Here is an 18,885-nt window from a genome sequence, read left to right on the forward strand (position 1 = left end):
TTACAATAACTCTTTGAAGGTCTAGTTCAGTTCTAGTATTGTTTTTCATTTTATCATTGAGAAGACGGAGGTTTAGAGAGATTAGCTAACATGCCCAAGGTTATAGAGCTTGTAAGTGGCAGGACCAGGTTATGAACTAGTACAATCTGAGCACAGACTCCACACTCTTACCGTTAGAAAAGAATGGCACGCTACGGGCAGAATTAGATCTAGGAAGATGGTATATAAGCATCATTGTCAAATTCTGCAAAGGGACCAACTTGGTTGAGATCCGAAAAGGAACAACGGATTTGCCAATTCAGAAGCTGTTACTTAGGAAACATGTATCATGCTAGTTGCATGGTTGGGAGTGGAACCTAAATCGTTGTGGATTAATGTATTAATTGAATTCAACTTTATCTGGTGACACTCTTACTCTGCTTGTCTACTCTCTAGTTCCTTTGGCCATCTTTCAGTTCCTCCAACATACTTTGCATTTTTTCATCTTGGGACCCTTTGGCTGTGCTAGTTTCCTTCTCTAAGATGTTGGTCCTTTAGCTCTTTCTATGACTGGCACCAGTTCATTCAGATCTTGGCTTTATTGTAACCTCCTCTGATACATCTTCCTTGATAGTTTATAAAAAATGATCCTTTCCATTGCTATTGTGTATTTGCTTCCTTTGAGTCATATATCACAATTTGGAATTACGCATTGATTTATCAGTGTACTTGTTTATTGTCACTCTTCCCCACTAGTCATGACTCCATGAGGGTAGGATTTGTGTCTATTTAGTTCATTATGTGTCTAACTACCCCTAACGTAGTACCTCGAACACAGTAGTTGCCCAGTAAATATTGTTGCTTGTGGCAGTGAATGAACATTTCCTGTTTATGTAGATAATACTGAACTGTTTTGTTTTCTTGAAAGTAATCAATCTCTGAGAATTGGATAGGGGGAAAAGCAAGTTCAGAAAAGCCACAGCTTAAAAAAAAAGTTTAGGGCTGCCACTTCTTGGAAGTGTCACATGTTCAGTAAACATGCATTTTTTTTTTCACACTACAAATAACATATTAAGAATATAGGTGCCTGCCTTTACGGTTCTTTGGATATTGCTAAGGTGTTTTCATTGGTTAGAATCCCAATTTTATTTTCCTTATTGACTCAGGAAGCCTTTAAACTAAGATTGAGCAAGAAGGGAGAGGAGTTCTAGATACAACTATAAGGAAAGGAAAAATAAAAACGACAGTCCTTGCCTTGAAGAGGTATACAGTCAAATGAAAAAGGCAATCAAATAAATAATGACCTGTATTCTACAGCATAGAAAAGGAGGTTGTTATAGGGATAAAGGAATCAGAACAACTTATGGATATAAATGGAGAAGAGAATTAGAGCTATCTGCCAATAAAATAGGTAGTCTTATTAGGAAGTTTGTTAGGGCTTGTTTAAAGAGAGGGCAATAATTTTGTTGGAGAGATTTCTTCCTTTGTAGGAAGATTGGACATGGTCTCTCAGTTTCTTCCAATTTTAAGATTCTGTGAGATTAAGCAGGGGCAGAGTAATATACTTGATCTTGAAAGATTGAGTAGAATTTATGTGGATGGATGGGGAAAGGACTTTGCCCACCTTTTTTTCCTCTTGAGATATATATGTAGTGTAGATATAATAGACAGACATATACATTTTTTCCTTGTTTATAAACATTTATAGTAACAAAAATGAAGCTTCTTTGTAAAAAGGCTCAGAAATACTAAAACAATGCTTTTCTTGAAAGATTTTTTTTTTAAGTTTATCAAAGGAAGGTTTGATTATATCAGAAAATCTAAAAGGAGGAGGTCTACTGCAATGGCATTAAGACATAGTAAAATATAGTTGATCTTTGACATTTGCAAGGTATATCACTATAGCATATAATTTCCTTTGTTTCCTTTTATAACAATAATATCATTTTCCTCCTATTTTTATGTATTAAATGAGAACCATAAAGCCAGTTGAGATGTAAGTGCTAGGCAAGGCTTACTAGCTCTGATAACCTCTTACATATCCATTCCAAAGCATAAGCAATTTAAGCTTTTGGCTCAGGAAAGTGGCACGTCACTACATATAAGAAAGTGTCCTTTTAAATCATTCAGACAGTGTTAAATCCTTAAGTGCTCTTTTCCTTATTCTTTGCCTGGCTGCCTTTTTTTCATCTTTTGTATTTCAATTTAAATGTCGTGTTTCTTAGAAGAAGAAAAGGTCTCTCCTCTAAGAGATGCTCTTCTTAGAAGAGGTCTCAGAAAAATAAAGTAAATTATACCTTACTTATTTTTATCCTGCTACACATTCAACACACATTTGCATGTTAAGGCTTTGTTTTGATATATTCTAAGAAAATCTCATTTAAATATGGAAGTATTAAGAAAAATCATTGTGCATTATAGTATGCCTCTAGCTATACAAGTAGATCCAACTATATATTAATACCACAGTCTGAAATAATTTTACATATGTATATATTTTTTTTACAGATGTGTTTTCTGAAATTCTGAATCATGAGTCTAGCACTTAATGATCTGCTTATTTGCTGCCGTCAACTAGAACATGATAGAGCTACAGAACGAAGGGTAGTAAATTACTTAAATTTAATCTTTCCTTGAAACAAGTGTGTGATTGGTAACGCATTATTTTGTTCTTTTTTCATTTTCAGAAAGAGGTTGAGAAATTTAAGCGCCTGATTCAGGATCCTGAAACCGTTCAACATTTAGATCAGCATTCAGATTCCAAACAAGGGAAATATTTGAATTGGGATGCTGTTTTTAGGTATTCCATTCTAAATTTTTTTACTGTCTTTATTTTTCTTTTTCATTTTTATTTCTCTTGTGATATTTTTTTGTGTATGTAGGTCTAATTTATCTTTGCTCTCTGTGTACCGTTGTGCCTTGCATAGGAAATTGGTGCTCAATTTTTATCTGAAACATAATTTTTAAAGGATGTTCATATAGAAAAAGTTAAAATTTTTGAATCATTTGTTCAATAAAATGTCTTAGACATATTTCACTCAAGATTAGAGAGAATTTCTTTCATATCAGTTCATTCATAAGACTTTATTTCAAATTAGAGCATAAAATTAAGTTATATCAAGTCCTTTATTGTTACTTTGACATCTTTAAATATTGCTCTAAGTTACTGCCATATGTTAAACTATAATAAAAAAGTAAAAAGGAATTTTAGAAAAACTCTATATGAATGCAGTTAACAAACACAAAACTCTGGCATTGGAAAGACACAATTCATTGCTGAACTGGAGTGGCAAACAATTGATGCTTTTTACATTAAGACATAATTTTCAATTATGAAGTCCATTTATAACTAGAAATAGATTGTAAGACTTAGGAAAGATGAATAAAATATTTTAAATTAATGTAAAATACTGATAAACTTGAAAGAACATTTTCAGTCAAGGGGAAATATGAGTATTTACTTGTTCTTGAATGTTTAGAACAGATAATCTATTTTATTTTTTAGCTCTTATTTGGTACTAGATAGACCATTGCAGATATCATTGTAGATAACATGAAAAATATATACTTCTTTTCCTCTGGTTACTTACTTTATTTCAAATACCACAAATATAGTTATCTAAAGATGAATACTGTTTTGCGTAAGCTGATCATGTAGGCCAAATATGCACCTGACGCACCCAGCTAATCATGAATATCTTATAGGCAGGCTTCATTTAAAGGCTAGAGACATTACCAACTGCCTAAGAAAGAGATAGGTCATGTACAGAATAACAGAAAGAGGTGAGAAAGAATTGAGAGCCCCTGATAGCATTGCAAGCTTTTAGTGATAAAATGAGAAAGCAGGCAGGAAAGCAATAGAAAATCCTGGAGGTTACAGATTAAGAGCTTTGCAGGCCAGACTTTAAATTGGTGTTGAGGCCTTAGGCCTTAAAAAAGAAATATAATTGTTTTGTTTAGCTGGTACATTGATTGAAGCAATGTGGTTTAAACAGTGCTCTTTATGATGGCATGAAGGACTTTTTGAAACTATTATAATAATTTAAGTATTTAATGAGTTTCTGAAATTACATTGCACTTTCTTGAAGAGTTTTACAGAAATATATTCAGAAAGAAACGGAATGTCTGAGAACAGCAAAACCAAATGTATCAACCTCAACACAAGCCACCAGGCAGAAAAAGATGCAAGAAATCAGTAGCTTAGTCAAATACTTCATCAAATGTGCAAATAAAAGTAAGTGCTGTTACTTGGCTTAATAGATTATTGTTACATGAGTTTGGTCTGAATATGGTGAGATAAAAGTTCAGTGCTAACTCTAATTTCTAGTACATATAATGATTTTTAATACTATAGGTTCAAATATTTGGAGGAATTTATACAAGCATGGAATGATAGAATCTCAGGGTTTGGAAGGATTAAAAAATATTATTTCATCTACCCATTTTTCTTGGATCCCATCTATATGTCCCTGGCACTTAGGTAGCCTTAATGATTAAACATGCCTTTTGAGGCTTTCTTTTCTGTTTGAGTAGTTTTCATAGTAGTGAAAACCTGTCTCCTTTTGTTACTGCTTCTATTTGCTGAGATAATACAGAAAAATACTAACTCAGTTTTTTCAATATCCTTTTTTCAAATATCCTTTGAGATATTTGAAGTTACCCATGATATTTCCCTTGAGTCCTCTTCTCTAAGCTAAACAGACCTACTTCCTATTGCTCATATGAGCTAGTTTTTGTGTCACTTCTGAATATTCTTCAGTTTAATTCTCTACCTCTTAAAGTGTGGGACTCAATCTTATAGGCATATTCTGATTGGTATGGAGTGGAACAGGACTTGCATATCTTTTATTCTATACTTCTACTGATTCATTCTAACATCACATTAGCTTTCTTGGCAGTCAGAACCCACACTCTTTAACTAATAGCATGCTTACTATTGATTAAAAAAAAAACCAAGTTCTTTTTTGCTCCTGATGAGCCACATATCTCCCATTTTGAACTTATACAGATTTGAAAAGCCAATATTTTTGAACCAAAATGCAAAATCCTAGTAGGCTTATGTAAGAAAATGGTTTTCATACAATGCTGAAAAGCTAGAGGCGGAAATGTTTGTTTAGGGACTTGGACTCAAACTTTATTTTTCACAGATAAGAAAGTGGCTTTGTGATGCCAAGTTTAGTTTAAGAATCAGAAAAGCCCAATGTTGGTAAACATTATTAAGTAGAAGGATATAGATTGTTAGTGAATGATATTTCAGAATGGTGGTATGAGACTTGAGTCTAAAAGACAGTGGCTTTAGCAAAAATTTAGTTTTTCGGCTCCTCTGAGATGCCATTTTGTGTGGATAGCTGCAAGTCCTGAGAAGGGACTCCAGCATAGACAGAAGAAAGCTACACCGAAATATTTTTGCACCTGCTTTTGCTCTGCATCCATTAAAATTTGTATTCTTGGCTACTAATGCTGGGCTCTTAATAGATCTTAATATGGTCTGACAGAATTTGTGAGTGAGTGAGAGAAAGATATTTGTATCCCATTCGTAGCCCATCAGAAAAGTTTGCAGCTTAGAATTTTGCTTTAAAGTGAAAAAAGCCTTCTATTGCAAAATTAACAATGGAAATCACATTTTCTTTTTAATTAATTAATTTATTTTTGGCTGCGTTGGGTCTTTGTTGCTGCGCACGGGCTTTCTCTAGTGGCGGCGAGCGGGGGCTACTCTTTGTTGTGGTGCGCGGGCTTCTCCTTGCGGTGGCTTTTCTTGTTGCGGAGCACGGGCTCTAGGCATGTGGGCTTCGGTAGTTGTGGCTCACAGGCTCTAGAGTGCAGGCTCAGTTGTGGCACATGGGCTTAGTTGCTCCACAGCATGTGGGATCTTCCCAGACCAGGGATCGAACCTGGAATCCACCAGGAATACACCCTGCATTGGCAGGTGGATTCTCAACCACTGCACCCCCAGGGAAGCCCGTGATCACATTTAAAAATGTATGAAAGTATCAATATGTTGGTTTATAGGAATGAATGGATGAAATTTTCAGTGTAAGATTATTTAAATGGTTGAAAAATGATATTTTTATTCAAGGCTTTTTTTTCTTTCAAGTTTTACTTTGTAACTTAAACATCTTTAATCTCGGAGCAAAACCAGGAGCTACTATCGTGTCATCTCACTTCTTCAATTTTTTTTTTAAAGGGTTGGAGGGTTGATGAGAATTTAAACACATGTCCAGACTTTGCCAGACTTGCTTAACATTGGTACCCAAGGTATGATGAAAGAAAACAGAGATCAGAAAAAAAGAGGTAGATGGGAAGGAACCAGTAAGCAAATATTGTTCAACTGTAACAGATGTTACAGTTAAGAAAATGTTAGGAAGACTATAACAGAGAAATGCACAGGGTGTTACAGCAGAGGATATTATGATTGTGCATTTCATCATTAGCCAGATGCCTAAAATTATAAGCCATAAGTAAAAATGATTTTTTAAACTAATAAGAACAGAAACTACACTTGATCTTAGCCAAAAGGCCAAGAAGCGATGATTTTTTGTTATATCAGTGTATATTTATTTATAATACTTCTAAATATAACTAGTCTCATCATAAAAAATCCTAAAGTAGAATATATTCAAATATACATAATGACTTGCACCCTGCTCATAACTTACAACAAAAAATTTATATGCAATTTTAAGATTGTTAATATTGAAATATGAAAAATTTCAGCTGTGACATCAATACGATTTACTGAAAGTAACAAATAACTTTTAAATGTACTTTTGTTACCTTTAAGAATATATCCAGGGCTTCCTTGGTGGTGCAGTGGTTAAGAATCCGTCTGCCAATGCAGGGGACACGGGTTCGAGCCCTGGTCCGGGAAGATCCCATATGCCGTGGAGCAGCTAAACCCGTGCGCCACAACTACTGAGCCTGTGCTCTAGAGCCCACGAGCCACAACTACTGAGTCCACGCACCACAACTACTGAAACCCGCGTACCTAGAGCCCATGTTCCGCAACGAGAAGCCACCGCAATAAGCCCACACACTGCAACGAAGAGTAGCCCCCACTCGCCGCAGCTAGAGAAAGCCCGCTTACAGCAACGAAGACCCACCACAGTCAAAAATAAATAAATAAAATAAATAAATTTTTTAAAAAAATGAATATATCCAGGGACTTCCCTGGTGGCTCAGTGGTTAAGAATCCGCCTGCCAATGCAGGGGACACGGGTTCGAGCCCTGGTCCGGGAAGATCCCACATGCCGCGGAGCAACTAAGCCCATGCGCCACAACTACTGAGCCTGTGCTCTAGAGCCCACAAGCCACAGCTACTGAGTCTGCATGCCACAACTACTGAAGTGCGCGAGCATAGAGCCCGTGCTCCGCAACAAGAGAAGCCACCGCAATGAGAAGCCCATGCACCGCAACGAAGAGTAGCCCATGCTCGCCTTAACTAGAGAAAGCTCGCGTGCAGCAACAAAGACCCAATGCAGCCAAAAATAAATAAATTTTTTAAAAAAAGAGTTCCATTAAAAAAAAAGAATATATCCATTAATTCTGAATTTTCAGGACCTCTAGTAAATAAATCTAAAAATTATAGCCTTACGTATGTATATATAATAAATGCTATTATAGGACTTGGAAGTAATTTTGCTTTTCAAAGTAAATAGTATTCTCCTTATAATCTTATTCTAATAAATTCAGGTTTTTATAAAAAATACCAGGAAACTTTGGGTCACTCAAGGTCTAATGTCAGAAATTGTGAATTATTAAGGTAGAATGAATGACTGTTTTTGCTATATAATCCTATAGGATTGGCAAGTTTTTTTTGTAAAGTGACCAGATCGTAAATGTTTTTGACTTTGCAGGCTATGTAGTCTCTGTCTCAACAACTCAACTTTGCTGTTGTAGCATCAAAGTAGCCATATACAATATGTAAATGAATAGATATGTTTGTGGGCCAATAAAACTTTATTTCCAAAAACAGGTGGTTGGCTGAATTTTGCCCCTGGGCCATAGTTTGCTAATCCCTGTTTTATGAGAAGGAGGTTAGTTAATAGTAATTTCCCAAATGGAATTATTTATACAATTGCCATTCCAAGCATCCTTAACTTATTTGTTTTAAGATTTATATGTTTTTGTTTGTTTATTTTATTTTTAAATAGGAGCACCCAGGCTAAAATGTCAAGAACTCTTGAATTATATCATGGATTCAGTGAAAGATTCATCTAATGGTGCCATTTATGGAGCTGATTGTAGCAACATATTGCTGAAGGACATTCTTTCAGTGAGAAAATACTGGTGTGAAATATCTCAGCAACAGTGGACAGGTATGTTTTGAAGTTTGTTACTTGTGAATTTTTCCTTGTGAAATGAAATTTCACCAAAAGAGCATTCAGAGTCTATTTATATCCCCCAAATGACCTCACAGTTTAGCAGTACCTTAGTAAAATTAAATGATTATAGAATCTGACACTTTTCTTGTATTATGTACTTCTTAAATTGTCACTAATAATGTATTTGGTGCCTGCTATCAGAACTAAAATTACAGAATTGAAAGATGCCATACCTGTCCTCAAAGACTTGACAGTCCAATGACAGAAAAAACCAAGTAAACCGAAAGTTATAATGCAGTGAGTACACAGATCAGTGACACCTAAATGCAACAATGATTAGAGTAGAAAGAAGAAAACCGAGAGATGTCATAAAAAGGAAAGCAAGAGAATTTCAAGTTGGAAGGGGTGTGACATTTAAAGTGTTGTAGAAATAATAAGATGCAGAAGTATCCATTAGGACTAGGCAGTTTGCAGGTCACTGGTAAGGTAATTGAAATGAAAGAATAGAATATATAGGACCCAGTGACTTACAAGATTAGTAGAGTGGGGTGCCATGGAGGTATGGTTGACAGTTTGTAGGTGAGAGGTACTAAGAGACCACAAAGGAAGTTTGGTCAGAGGCTGAAATTTTTGAGTTTATTGATGTCAAAAGTGGAGTATTTCTGGCTCTGGGTGGCTTACTGGGTGAAACTGGTATTTGGCTTTAATGAGGTGACTTTAAGCCAGATGTCAAAGTCTTCTAATACAGCGACCTCTGAAAATTTAGAAAATCAGTATTTTTCATTGAGAAGTATTCAAGATAAATTGTGCTAAGTTAAAAGACATTTATCTATATTTTTTATCATCAGTTTATCATTTCAAAATAAGATATTTGTGGACCATAAACCCATGACCTCATCAGTGGTCTACATTGTATTCTACTGTTCCCACATGAATAAAGGCCTTCTTAGCTATTGCTTAATTTCTTATCTGGGGCCTTTGCTGTTGCTCTGAGCACAAAGGAGGCTTTGTCCCAAACAGAGCCCTCAGTAAGCCTAGTGGCAGCCTTTAGAGAATAGGCCAGTGATATCTAGGATACACCGACATGTCTGTCACCAAAATGGTTCAGCCTAAATATTTAGAATATTTGTACATTTTAGATTATTACTTGTAACTATGGGTCTCTGAAACAAAGGCAGTCGTTCCTCTAGTCTCTTTAATCTTGATTCCATCATCTGGCATGTTCTCTGAAATTCTCTACTTTTAAGCAAACTACTTTCACTTCTAATAGTCTTTTTGTTGAATTATTTTTTTAGTTAATTACCTTCTCTGAAATTTACTTCTCTAATGAAGCCTGCTCAAGAGGTGAAGTTTACATTCAAAATATATTTGGTAGAGGTGGTGATTGAAGCCATGGTTATGGATGAGATTGTCTAGGGAGAGAGTTTAGAGTGAGATGAGAAGATGGCCTTAGTCTTCTTTTTTTTTTTTTTTTTTTTTTTAATTTTCCTCTTTTTTTTTTTTTTTTTTTTTTTTTTTTTTTAAACATCTTTATTGAAGTATAATTGCTTTACAATGGTGTGCTAGCTTCTGCTTTACAACAAAGTGAATCAGTTACACATATACATATGTTGCCATATCTCTTCCCTCTTGCATCTCCCTCCCTCCCACCCTCCCTATCCCACCCCTCTAGGTGGTCACAAAGCACCGAGCTGATCTCCCTGTGCTATGCAGCTGCTTCCCACTAGTTATCTATTTTACATTTGGTAGTGTATATATGTCCATGACACTCTCTCACCCTGTCACATCTCACCCCTCCCCCTCCCCATATCCTCAAGTCCATTCTCTAGTAGGTCTGTGTCTTTATTCCCATCTTGCCACTAGGTTCTTCATGACCTCTTTTTTTTTTTTTTTTTTTTTTCCCTTAGATTCCATATATATGTGTTAGCATACTGTATTTGTTTTTCTCTTTCTGACTTACTTCACTCTGTATGACAGACTCTAACTCCATCCACCTCATTACAAACACCTCCATTTCATTTCTTTTTATGGCTGAGTAATATTCCATTGTATATATGTGCCACATCTTCTTTATCCATTCATCCGATGATGGACACCTAGGTTGCTTCCATGTCCTGGCTATTGTAAACAGAGCTGCAATGAATATTTTGGTACATGACTCTTTCTGAATTATGGTTTTCTCAGGGTATATGCCCAGTAGTGGGATTGCTGGGTCATATGGTAGTTCTATTTTTAGTTTTTTAAGGAACCTCCATACTGTTCTCCATAGTGGCTGTATCAATTTACATTCCCACCAACAGTGCAAGAGGGTTCCCTTTTCTCCACACCCTCTCCAGCATTTATTGTTTCTAGATTTTTTGATGATGGCCATTCTGACCGGTGTGAGATGATACCTCATTGTAGTTTTGATTTGCATTTCTCTAATGATTAATGATGTTGAGCATTCTTTCATGTGTCTGTTGGCAATCTGTATCTCTTCTTTGGAGAAATGTCTATTTAGGTCTTCTGCCCATTTTTGGATTGGGTTGTTTGTTTTTTTGTTATTGAGCTGCATGAGCTGCTTGTAAATCTTGGAGATTAATCCTTTGTCCGTTGCTTCATTTGCAAATATTTTCTCCCATTCTGAGGGTTGTCTTTTGGTCTTGTTTATGGTTTCCTTTGCTGTGCAAAAGCTTTTAAGTTTCATTAGGTCCCATTTGTTTATTTGTGTTTTTATTTCCATTTCTCTAGGACCTGGGTCAAAAAGGATCTTGCTGTGACTTATGTCATACAGTGTTCTGCCTATGTTTTCCTCTAAGAGTTTGATAGTGTCTGGCCTTACACTTAGGTCTTTAATCCATTTTGAGTTTATTTTTGTGTATGGTGTTAGGGAGTGTTCTAATTTCATACTTTTACATGTACCTGTCCAATTTTCCCAGCACCACTTATTGAAGAGGCTGTCTTTTCTCCACTGTATATGCTTGCCTCCTTTATCAAAGATAAGGTGACCATATGTGCGTGGGCTTATCTCTGGGCTTTCTATCCTGTTCCATTGATCTATATTTCTGTTTTTGTGCCAGTACCAAACTGTCTTGATTACTGTAGCTTTGTAATATAGTCTGAAGTCAGGGAGCCTGATTCCTCCAGCTCCATTTTTCGTTCTCAAGATTGCTTTGGCTATTCGGGGTCTTTTGTGTTTCCATACAAATTGTGAAATTTTTTGTTCTAGTTCTGTGAAAAATGCCAGTGGTAGTTTGATAGGGATTGCATTGAATCTGTAGATTGCTTTGGGTAGCAGAGTCATTTTCACAATGTTTATTCTTCCAATCCAAGAACATGGTATATCTCTCCATCTATTTGTATCATCTTTAATTTCTTTCATCAGTGTCCTATAATTTTCTGCATACAGGTCTTTTGTCTCCTTAGGTAGGTTTATTCCTAGGTATTTTATTCTTTTTGTTGCAATGGTAAACGGGAGTGTTTTCTTAATTTCGCTTTCAGATTTTTCATCATTAGTATACAGGAATGCAAGAGATTTCTGTGCATTAATTTTGTATCCTGCTACTTTACCAAATTCATTGATTAGCTCTAGTAGTTTTCTGGTAGCATCTTTTGGATTCTCTATGTATAGTATCATGTCATCTGCAAACAGTGACAGCTTTACTTCTTCTTTTCCGATTTGGATTCCTTTTATTTCTTTTTCGTCTCTGATTGCTGTGGCTAACACTTCCAAAACTATGTTGAATAATAGTGGTGAGAGTGGGCAACCTTGTCTTGTTCCTGATCTTAGTGGAAATGGTTTCAGTTTTTCACCATTGAGGACAATGTTGGCTGTGGGTTTGTCATATACGGCCTTTATTATGTTGAGGAAAGTTCCCTCTATGCCTACTTTCTGCAGGACTTTTATCATAAATGGGTGTTGAATTTTGTCGAAAGCTTTCTCTGCATCTATTGAGATGATCATATGGTTTTTCTCCTTCAATTTGTTAATATGATGTATCACGTTGATTGATTTGCGTATATTGAAGAATCCTTGCATTCCTGGAATAAACCCCACTTGATCATGGTGTATGATCCTTTTAATGTGCTGTTGGATTCTGTTTGCTAGTATTTTGTTGAGGATTTTTGCATCTATGTTCATCAGTGATATTGGCCTGTAGTTTTCTTTCTTTGTGACATCTTTGCCTGGTTTTGGTATCAGGGTGATGGTGGCCTCGTAGAATGAGTTGGGGAGTGTTCCTCCCTCTGCAATATTTTGGAAGAGTTTGAGAAGGATAGGTGTTAGCTCTTCTCTAAATGTTTGATAGAATTCGCCTGTGAAGCCATCTGGTCCTGGGCTTTTGTGTGTTGGAAGATTTTTAATCACAGTTTCAATTTCAGTGCTTGTGATTGGTCTGTTCATATTTTCTATTTCTTCCTGGTTCAGTCTCGGCAGGTTGTGCATTTCTTCGAATCTGTCCATTTCTTCCAGGTTGTCCATTTTATTAGCATAGAGTTGCTTGTAGTAATCTCTTATGATCGTTTGTATTTCTGCAGTGTCAGTGGTTACTTCTCCTTTTTCATTTCTAATTCTATTAATTTGAGTCTTCTCCTTTTTTCTCTTGATGAGTCTGGCTAATGGTTTATCAATTTTGTTTATCTTCTCAAAGAACCAGCTTTTAGTTTCATTGATTTTTGCTATTGTTTCCTTCATTTCTTTTTCATTTATTTCTGATCTGATCTTTATGATTTCTTTCCTTCTGCTAGCTTTGGGGTTTTTTTGTTCTTCTTTCTCTAATTGCTTTAGGTGCAAGGTTAGGTTGTTTATTCGAGATGTTTCCTGTTTCTTGATGTAGGCTTGTATTGCTATAAACTTCCCTCTTAGAACTGCTTTTGCTGCATCCCATAGGTTTTGGATCGTCGTGTCTCCATTGTCATTTGTTTCTAGGTATTTTTTGATTTCCCCTTTGATTTCTTCAGTGATCACTTCGTTATTAAGTAGTGTATTGTGTAGCCTCCATGTGTTTGTATTTTTTACAGATCTTTTCCTGTAATTGATATCTAGTCTCATAGCGTTGTGGTCGGAAAAGATACTTGATACGATTTCAATTTTCTTAAATTTACCAAGGCTTGATTTGTGACCCAAGATATGATCTATCCTGGAGAATGTTCCATGAGCACTTGAGAAAAATGTGTATTCTGTTGTTTTTGGGTGGAATGTCCTATAAATATCAATTAAGTCCATCTTGTTTAATGTATCATTTAAAGCTTGTGTTTCCTTATTTATTTTCATTTTGGATGATCTGTCCATTGGTGAAAGTGGGGTGTTAAAGTCCCCTACTATGATTGTGTTACTGTCGATTTCCCCTTTTATGGCTGTTAGTATATGCCTTATGTATTGAGGTGCTCCTATGTTGGGTGCATAAATATTTACAATTGTTATACCTTCCTCTTGGATCGATCCCTTGATCATTATATAGTGTCCGTCTTTGTCTCTTGTAATTGTCTTTATTTTAAAGTCTATTTTGTCTGATATGAGAATTGCTACTCCAGCTTTCTTTTGATTTCCATTTGCATGGAATATCTTTTTCCATCCCCTCACTTTCAGTCTGTATGTGTCTCTAGGTCTGAAGTGGGTCTCTTGTAGACAGCATATATATGGGTCTTGTTTTTGTATCCATTCAGCCAGTCTGTGTCTTTTGGTGGGAGCATTTAATCCATTTACATTTAAGGTAATTATCGATATGTATGTTCCTATTCCCATTTTCTTAAATGTTTTGGGTTTGTTATTGTAGGTGTTTTCCTTCTCTTGTGTTTCTTGCCTAGAGAAGTTCCTTTAGCATTTGTTGTAAAGCTGGTTTGGTGGTGCTGAACTCTCTCAGCTTTTGCTTGTCTGTAAAGGTTTTAATTTCTCCATCAAATCTGAATGAGATCCTTGCTGGGTAGAGTAACCTTGGTTGTAGGTTTTTCTCCTTCATCACTTTAAGTATATCCTGCCACTCCCTTCTGGCTTGCAGCGTTTCTGCTGAAAGATCAGCTGTTAACCTTATGGGGATGCCCTTGTGTGTTATCTGTTGTTTTTCCCTTGCTGCTTTTAATATGTTTTCTTTATATTTAATTTTTGATAGTTTGATTAATATGTGTCTTGGTGTGTTTCTCCTTGGATTTATCCTGTATGGGACTCTCTGTGCTTCCAGGACTTGATTAACTATTTCCTTTCCCATATTAGGGAAGTTTTCAACTATAATCTCTTCAAATATTTTCTCAGTCCCTTTCTTTTTCTCTTCTTCTTCTGGGACCCCTATAATTCGAATGTTGGTGCGTTTAATGTTGTCCCAGAGGTCTCTGAGACTGTCCTCAGTTCTTTTCATTCTTTTTTCTTTATTCTGGTCTGCAGTAGTTATTTCCACCATTTTATCTTCCAGGTCACTTATCCGTTCTTCTGCCTCAGTTATTCTGCTATTGATCCCATCTAGAGTATTTTTAATTTCATTTATTGTGCTTGTCATCGTTTCTTGGTTCCTCTTTAGTTCTTCTACGTCCTTGTTAAATGTTTCTTGCATTTTGTCTATTCTATTTCCAAGACTTTGGATCATCCTTACTATCATTATTCTGAATTCTTTTTCAGGTAGACTACCTATTTCCTCTTCATTTGTTAGGTCTGGTGTGTTTTGACCCTGCTCCTTCATCTGCTGTGTGTTTTTCTGTCTTCTCATTTTGCTTATCTTACTGTGTTTGGGGTCTCCTTTTCACAGGCTGCAGGTTCGTAGTTCCCGTTGTTTTTGGTATCTGTCCCCAGTGGCTAAGGTTGGTTCAGTGGGTTGTGTAGGTTTCCTGGTGGAGGGAACTAGTGCCTGTGTTCTGGTGGATGAGGCTGGATGTTGTCTTTCTGGTGGGTTCGTCCACGTCTGGTGGTGTGTTTTGGGGTGTCTGTGGCCTTATTATGATTTTAGGCAGCCTCTCTGTTAATGGATGGGGCTGTGTTCCTCTCTTGCTAGTTGTTTGGCATGGGGTGTCCAGCACTGTAGCTTGCTGGTCGTTGAGTGAAGCTGGGTCTTGATGTTGAGATGGAGATCTGTGAGAGATTTTCACTGTTTGGTATTACGTGGAGCTGGGAGGTCTCTTGTGGACCAGTGTCCTGAAGTTGGCTCTCCCACCTCAGAGGCACAGCCCTGATGCCTGGCTGGAGCACCAAGAGCCTTTCATCCACACGGCTCAGAATAAAAGAGAGAAAAAATGGAAAGAAAGAAAAAAAGAGGATAAAATAAAATAAAATAAAGCAATTATAATAAAAAATAAGAAAAAAAATTATTAAGAGTAAATTTATTAAGAAAAAAAATTCTTTTTAATTTTTAAAAATAGATTTATTAATTTTTTATACTAAAAATAAGAAAAAAATTATTTAGAAAAAATTTATTAAGAAAAAAAATTTTTTAATTTTTTAAAATAAAAAATATGAAAAAACTTATTAAAAATTTTTTTAAAAATGGAAAATAAGGAAAAAATTATTAAGAAAACATTTATTAGGGAAAAAAAAATTTTTTTAAGCCAAAAAAAAAAAAAAAAAAAAAAAACAGACGGACCTAACCCTAGGACTAACGGTGAGAGCAAAGCTATACAGACAAAATCTCACCCAGAAGCATACACATCTACACTCACAAAAAAAAGGAGAAGGGGAAAAGTTAATATATCCTGCTCCCAAAGTCCATCTCCTAAATTTGGGATGATTCGTTGTCTATTCAGGTATTCAACAGATGCAGGTACATCAAGTTGTTTGTGGAGCTTTAATCCGCTGCTTCTGAGGCTGCTGGGAGAGATTTCCCTTTCTCTTCTTTCTTCGTACAGCTCCCGGGGTTCAGCTTTGGATTTGGACCCGCCTCTGCATGTAGGTCCCCTGAGGGCGTCTGTTCCCCGCCCAGACAGAACGGGGTTAAAGGAGCAGCTGATTCGGGGGCTCTGGCTCACTCAGGCCGGGGGGAGGGAGCGGTACGGAGGAGGCGGGGCGAGCCTGCGGCGGCAGAAGCCGGCGTGACGTTGCAGCAGCCTGAGGCACGCCGTGCGCTCTCCCGGGGAAGTTGTCCCCGGATTACGGGAGCCTGGCCGTGGCGGGCTGCACAGGCTCCCGGGAGGGGCGGTGTGGAGAATGACCTGTGCTCGCCCACAGGCTGTTTGGTGGCAGCAGCAGCAGCCTTAGCGTCTCATGCCCGTCTCTGGGGTCCGCGCTGATAGCCGCGGCTCGCGCCCGTCTCTGGAGTTCGTTTAAGTGGCGCTCTGAATCCCCTCTCCTTGCACGCCGCGAAACAAAGAGGCAAGAAAAAGTCTCCTGCCTCTTCGGCAGCTGCAGACCTTTTCTCGTCCACCCTCCCGGCTAGTTGTGGTGCGCCAGACCCTTCAGGCTGTGTTCACGCAGCTAACCCCAGTCCTCTCCCTGGGATCCGACCGAAGCCCGCGCCTCAGCTCCCAGCCCCCGCCCGCCCCGGCGGGTGAGCAGACAAGCCTCTCGGGCTGGTGAGTGCTGCTCGGTGCCGAGCCTCTGTGCGGGAATCTCTCCGTTTTTCCCTCTGCGTCCCTGTTGCTGTGGGATCCGCGCTGATAGCCGCGGCTCGCGCCCGTCTCTGGAGCTCGTTTAGGCGGCGCTCTGAATCCCCTCTCCTTGCGCGCCGCGAAACAAAGAGGCAAGAAAAATTCTCTTGCCTCTTTGGCAGCTGCAGTCTTTTTCCCGGACTCCCTCCCGGCTAGCACCGAAGCCCGAGCCCCAGCTCCCAGGCCCCGCCCGCCCCGGCGGCTGAGCAGACAAGCCTCTCGGGCTGGTGAGTGCTGGTCGGCACCGCTCCTCTGTGCGGGAATCTCCGCTTTGCCTTCCACACCAATGTGGCTGCGCTCTCCTCCGTGGCTCCGAAGCTTCCCCCCTCTGCTACCCGCAGTCTCTGCCCACGAAGGGGCTTCCTAGTGTGTGGAAACCTTTCCTCCTTCACAGCTCCCTCCCACTGGTGCAGGTCCCGTCCCTATTCTTTTGTCTCTGTTATTTCTTTTTTCTTTTGCCCTACCCAAGTACGTGGGGATTTTCTTGCCTTTTGGGAGGTCTGACGTCTTCTGCCAGCGTTCAGTGGGTGTTCTGTAGGAGCAGTTCCACGTGTAGATGTATTTCTCATGTATCTGTGGGGAGGAAGGTGATCTCCGCGTCTTACTCTTCCGCCATCTTGCCCCTCCCTGGCCTTAGTCTTCTAAACCAACATTTCCATATAAATTTTGGAATCAGCTTGTTGATTTCTACAAAAAGTCCTGCTGGGATTTTATTGGTATTGCGTTGAACCTATTGAACTAAGGAGCAATAGACATCTTGACATAGACTCTTCCAATCCATGAACATGATATCTCTCTCCATTTATTTATGTCTTTTTTGATTTATCAGCATACAGAATTTGTATATTTTTGTTAGATTTATACTGCAGTAGTTTGTAAATTTTACTGTCTTTTTAAAACATTTTCTTTTCCATGTTGTTCAGAAGTACAGTTGACTTTTGTATACCATATTGATCTGGGACCTTGCTAAAATTGCTTATTAGATCTAGGAGCTTTTTTGTTCATTCTGGGGAATTTTCTATTTAGACAATTGTGTCATCTGCAAGTAGGAGAGAGTTTTTTGTTCCTTCATTTCTGAGCCATGTGGCCTTATTTCTTTTTTCTACCTTATATTGACTAGGACCTCAGTATGATTTTTTTTTTTTAATAGTAAGATGTGCATAACATAAAATTTACCATTTTAACCATTTTTGCATATACAATTCAGTGACATTAAGTATATTCACATTGTTATGCAACCATCACAACTCATTTCCAGAACTTTTTTCATCTTCCAAACTGAAACTCTGTACCCATTAAACGGGAACTTCCCCTGCTCCCCACCTCCAGCTCTTGGCAGCCATTCTACTTTCTGTCTCTGAATTTGACTACCCTAGTACCTCCTATAAGTGAAATTGTACAGTATTTGTCCTTTTCTGAATGGCTTATTTCACTTAGCATGATGTTTAAGGTTCATCCATGTTGTAGCATATGTCAGAGTTTTCTTCCTTTTTAAGTCTGAATAATATTCCATTGTATGTGTATACTACATTTTGTTTATCCATTCATCTGTCATTGGACCCTTGGATTGTTTCTACATTTGGATATTGTGAATAACTCTACTATGAACATGGTATACACATAGCTCTTTATGTCCTTGCTTTCAATTGGGTATATATTCAGAAGTGGAATTACTGCATCATATGGTAATTCTATGTTTAATTTTTTGAGTACCCACCATACTGTTTTCCACAAGGGCTACACCATTTTACATATTCATCAGCAATGCACAAGTGTTCCAATTTCTCCACACCTTCACCAACACTTCTTTTTCTTTTTCTTTCTTTCTTTTTTTGATAATAGCCATTCTAATGTAAATGTGTATGAAGTGGTGTCTCATTGTGATTTTGATTTGCATTTCCTTAATGACTGGTGATGTTGAACTTTTCATGTGCTTATTGGCCATTTGTATATCATCTTTGGACAAAAGTCTATTCATATCTTTTGCCCAGTTTTTAATCGGGTTGTTTGTTTTTTGTTGTTGGATTGTAGGAGTTCTTTATGT

The 18,885-nt window shown here is 37.6% G+C and overlaps 1 protein-coding gene and 1 pseudogene across 1 annotated transcript in view; one reads left to right on the top strand and one right to left on the bottom strand.

Annotated features, from left to right (window-relative positions):
- The window catches only part of ATM (ATM serine/threonine kinase), a 143,577-nt gene that overhangs the window by 1,080 nt on the left and 123,612 nt on the right, over window positions 1-18,885 (top strand). The window contains exons 3-6 of the mRNA XM_061203887.1: window positions 2,488-2,583; window positions 2,667-2,779; window positions 4,068-4,213; window positions 8,130-8,294. Coding sequence (XP_061059870.1) covers window positions 2,512-2,583; window positions 2,667-2,779; window positions 4,068-4,213; window positions 8,130-8,294 — 496 coding nt within the window. The 5' untranslated portion in view covers window positions 2,488-2,511. The remainder of the gene's footprint in view (window positions 1-2,487; window positions 2,584-2,666; window positions 2,780-4,067; window positions 4,214-8,129; window positions 8,295-18,885) is intronic.
- LOC133100174 (U2 spliceosomal RNA) lies at window positions 6,387-6,508 on the bottom strand (annotated as a pseudogene).

This window comes from Eubalaena glacialis, chromosome 10 (genome assembly GCF_028564815.1).
Source record: "Eubalaena glacialis isolate mEubGla1 chromosome 10, mEubGla1.1.hap2.+ XY, whole genome shotgun sequence".
NCBI classification, from domain to species: domain Eukaryota; kingdom Metazoa; phylum Chordata; class Mammalia; order Artiodactyla; family Balaenidae; genus Eubalaena; species Eubalaena glacialis.